The following is a 3,193-nucleotide window of genomic DNA, read 5'->3' as shown; positions in this document are numbered from 1 at the left end:
GTGAAGCTTATCAACTGCGTAACATGTCGGCAGTGGATAAAACTTCATATATGCACTCTAGCTTATTTAACCTTTCATAAAAAATGAGCGGTTGTATAAGTTTGGTGCAGTTTACTGCTTAAAGGGCAAGCCGTAGGTAGTCTTCTGGAAACTGTAAGCTACCTTAGTGCACTCAGTAGCAGCTTTAGTGTTCTAGGGTAGCCGTCCATAGGGCGTATTGCGTTATGTGCCTTCTCCGTATCTGAGGCTCGGTTCCCCACGGATTAGGCCAAGAGACCCAAAATCCTTCAGTTAGCTAAGCCTTGAAAAGACCATTGTGGCTACTTCTAGGAATCCCGGTGCGAGCCATCATGCACCTAGTTATACCAGGGTAGCCCGACTCATCCACATCTCGATATTCGGAGTGTAAAGTATCTTCCCACATTGGAGAGCAAACCCATATGGGTGTCGGGGAGTTAGTTTACCTTCTCGCACTGGAGAGCATGGTTGGTCCCCAGGGGGTGCAATTTATGCGATAAGTCCCTAAGAAGGGAGGAGTTTTCTTTTGAAGTGCAAGAGTGATTAGTTGTTGTAAGCATGCATTCGAGCCAAGTTGTAGATTGCTTCTAAATTCCTCATTGAAAAATGAGTGAAATGAACGAAAACTTAGCTATAAGGTAGGAACTGCATAACAATTGGATAGTCATTGGCTTGCGAGGTGGTGCCCAACGAGTTGCTTGATTCTTCGGGCTTTAATGTAGTGGGATGTCACGCATGGTACTTTTTTAGATTGTAGGCGTTCCACTGTTTTTGATCTCTTTGTTGTTCACGATGGTGAGTGTGTAGCTACCCTTGCAGCCTACTTCCTTATATTGTAGGCGTTCCACTATTTTCGATTACCCACTGCATGAACGGCCAAGGACTCGTCTGCGGGTGTAGTTTGTTGGTAGGCAATGCTGGTACCAGTTTGTAGCGTTGGCAGTGGTCGTAATTTTGTATTAAGTTCTTAGTGTCTTGATGCATAATAGGCCAGTAATAACCTGCGTTAAGAGCCTTTTATGCTAAGGATTGGCCTCTGGAGTGATTTCCACAAACACCTTCGGAGATTGAACTCAGAACCTTTAGGTCTTCAGAAGGCGCTAAGCAGCGGAGATATGGTCAAGTGTAGGATCTTCGGACGAGAATGTCGTTCCATAAGTAGTAACGTGTTGCCTTTGTTTGAAGCTTTCTAGACTCCAATCTTTCCATAGGGAGTGTGCTATTGGCTAAGTAGTCTATAATGTAATCTTGCCAGTTTGGAGTTGTACTAACTTGTGACCCTCGGCTGCTGGCTCCACCTCTATGCTTGGTTTGTCTAGATATTCCACCGGAACAGAGCATTTGAGTTGGTGGTCGAGGGCGAAGCCTAGGCTGGATAACGTGTTCGTGTGGGCGTTGTCTGCCCGTGAAACTTGAGTGAGGGTGTAAATATGAAATTCCTCAAGTTACTTTTGTACTTTCTCTAGGTACTTTTGCATTCGTTAGCGTCTGCATCTTTATCGTCGCGCATATGGATTGGGCATAATAGTGCATCATGAGGATGACTGCTTGCGTCTGAAGGTATAACTTGAGCTTCTGGGTTGCAACAACTGCCGCCAAAGTTAGCTTTTGAATTTATGGTAGCTGGTTTCCACATCGAGAAAAGCTTTTGAACTGTGGAATATAGGTAGTTGGGCCCCCAACTCTTCTCGTATGAGGGTAGAGCTTATTGCTGCTTTAGATGCCGTGAAGCATGTAAATAAGTTCTCTGTTGCTTACAGTTTGGATAGTAGGGAGGTGATGTCAGGTAATTCTTCAAGTCTTTGAATGCTTTCTCGCACTCGTCGTTTTATTCATCTTGTTGCTCTTTTTTAATTGAGTAAAAAAAAAGGCTCACGTTGATCGGTGGACCGTAAGGGTAAACGGTTAAGTACGGCTGTTTGTCTGGTCAGACCTTGAATCTCCTTTAGAGTAGTGGGGGACTTCATATTCAAGATCGCTCGAATTTACCTTGAATGTGCATCGGCGAGCCTCGTCCCAAAGTGCATGCTTCTCTGTCAGAGCGAAAGAGTCCACCAGAGTTAGTTCTTCTTTCATGATCAATTCTCTAAACAACAGGTGGTCTGCTGGGAGTCCTTTTTGGAAGGCTGCACTAGCTATCGAGTCGTTGCATCCAACTATCTTTGCCTTCTCTGCTTTGAACCTTTTCACATAGTCGTGAAAGTACTTCTTTGGGTTTTTCTTGACGTTAAACAAGTGGTCGGACTTCTTCTTGATCAAGGGAAATGATGTAAATTCTTTGGTGAAAACCAAAGAAAGTTCGTTGAAACTCTGGATGGATTGTGGCGGTAGGGTGTAGAACCAATCTTGCACCTTGCCTTGTAGAGTGGTGGCGAATATCTTGCACATGAGATTGTTGTTGTTTCGATAGAGGATCATCGTGGTTTAGTAGTGTTTTTGGTGTTTCTCCAGGTCTTCATCCCTTTTGAAGGATGTGAAATGTGGTATGTTGAACTTGCATGAAGGCTTTGCCTGCTCAATCTCATCTGTGAAGGGTGACCTGTTTATGTTGGTTATGTCCCATTGTAGTGCCTTGTCAGTGACCTTGTTATGTAGGAAATCACGCAATCTCTAGGTCAGGAGCGTCTCTACTTCTTCCTGGATTTGCCTTTGTTGGGGGTAACAGAGCTCTTGGCTGCCCCCGGTCGTGATCTACTGGTCTAGGCTGTTCTTCCATGTGTTCGGATCGTTTATGCCACAGTTGCGGTGCATGCGGTATGTTCTTAGCAGGCGAGTGAATTACTCGTAGCCTACCGGTTGAACTTGAGCCGTATTGTGTGTTTGCTTCTTTCCTTTCGTCTTGCTGCCAACTCCGACGTGAGGTTGAGAACGCTCTTTGCAGGCCTAGCCTTGAATGAACACTTCGCCTAGAAGGTTGCTCATGTTGAATATTGGAGTGTGGCCTCAATTGTAAATGTATGCTAGTCCGTGGGACTAATCGAGAGTGCATGCTCCTTTGCGAGCTAAGACGGGAATATATGCTATCTCAGGGGCCCAGTCGGGAGTGTACACTGTTGATAGGATTTTTACCACCTACGCAAAAGGGTTAAAAACACCTACAATACTTGCAAGAGAAACAAGATTGTCGTAGTATAGTTGGCTCAAGTAAGGTCGTTCTTCAAAAGGATTAATTTAA

General features: G+C 44.7%; 1 protein-coding gene across 1 annotated transcript; it reads right to left on the bottom strand.

Annotated features, from left to right (window-relative positions):
* Positions 1 to 1,923: 1,923 nt before the first annotated feature.
* Positions 1,924 to 2,436, bottom strand: LOC139196112 (uncharacterized). Its single transcript, XM_070821789.1, has one exon. The coding sequence runs from the start codon at positions 2,434 to 2,436 to the stop codon at positions 1,924 to 1,926; it is 513 nt and encodes a 170-aa protein (XP_070677890.1).
* Positions 2,437 to 3,193: the final 757 nt, after the last annotated feature.

The sequence above is a fragment of the Malus domestica genome, chromosome 01 (assembly GCF_042453785.1).
Source record: "Malus domestica chromosome 01, GDT2T_hap1".
NCBI classification, from domain to species: domain Eukaryota; kingdom Viridiplantae; phylum Streptophyta; class Magnoliopsida; order Rosales; family Rosaceae; genus Malus; species Malus domestica.
Note: the sequence above shows the minus strand (reverse complement) of the source record. Positions and strands in the feature narration are given on the sequence as shown.

Coding starts and splice junctions, on each gene's coding strand:
- LOC139196112 (XM_070821789.1), bottom strand. CDS start 2,436: ATGATCCTCTATCGAAACAACAACAATCTCATGTGCAAGATATTCGCC.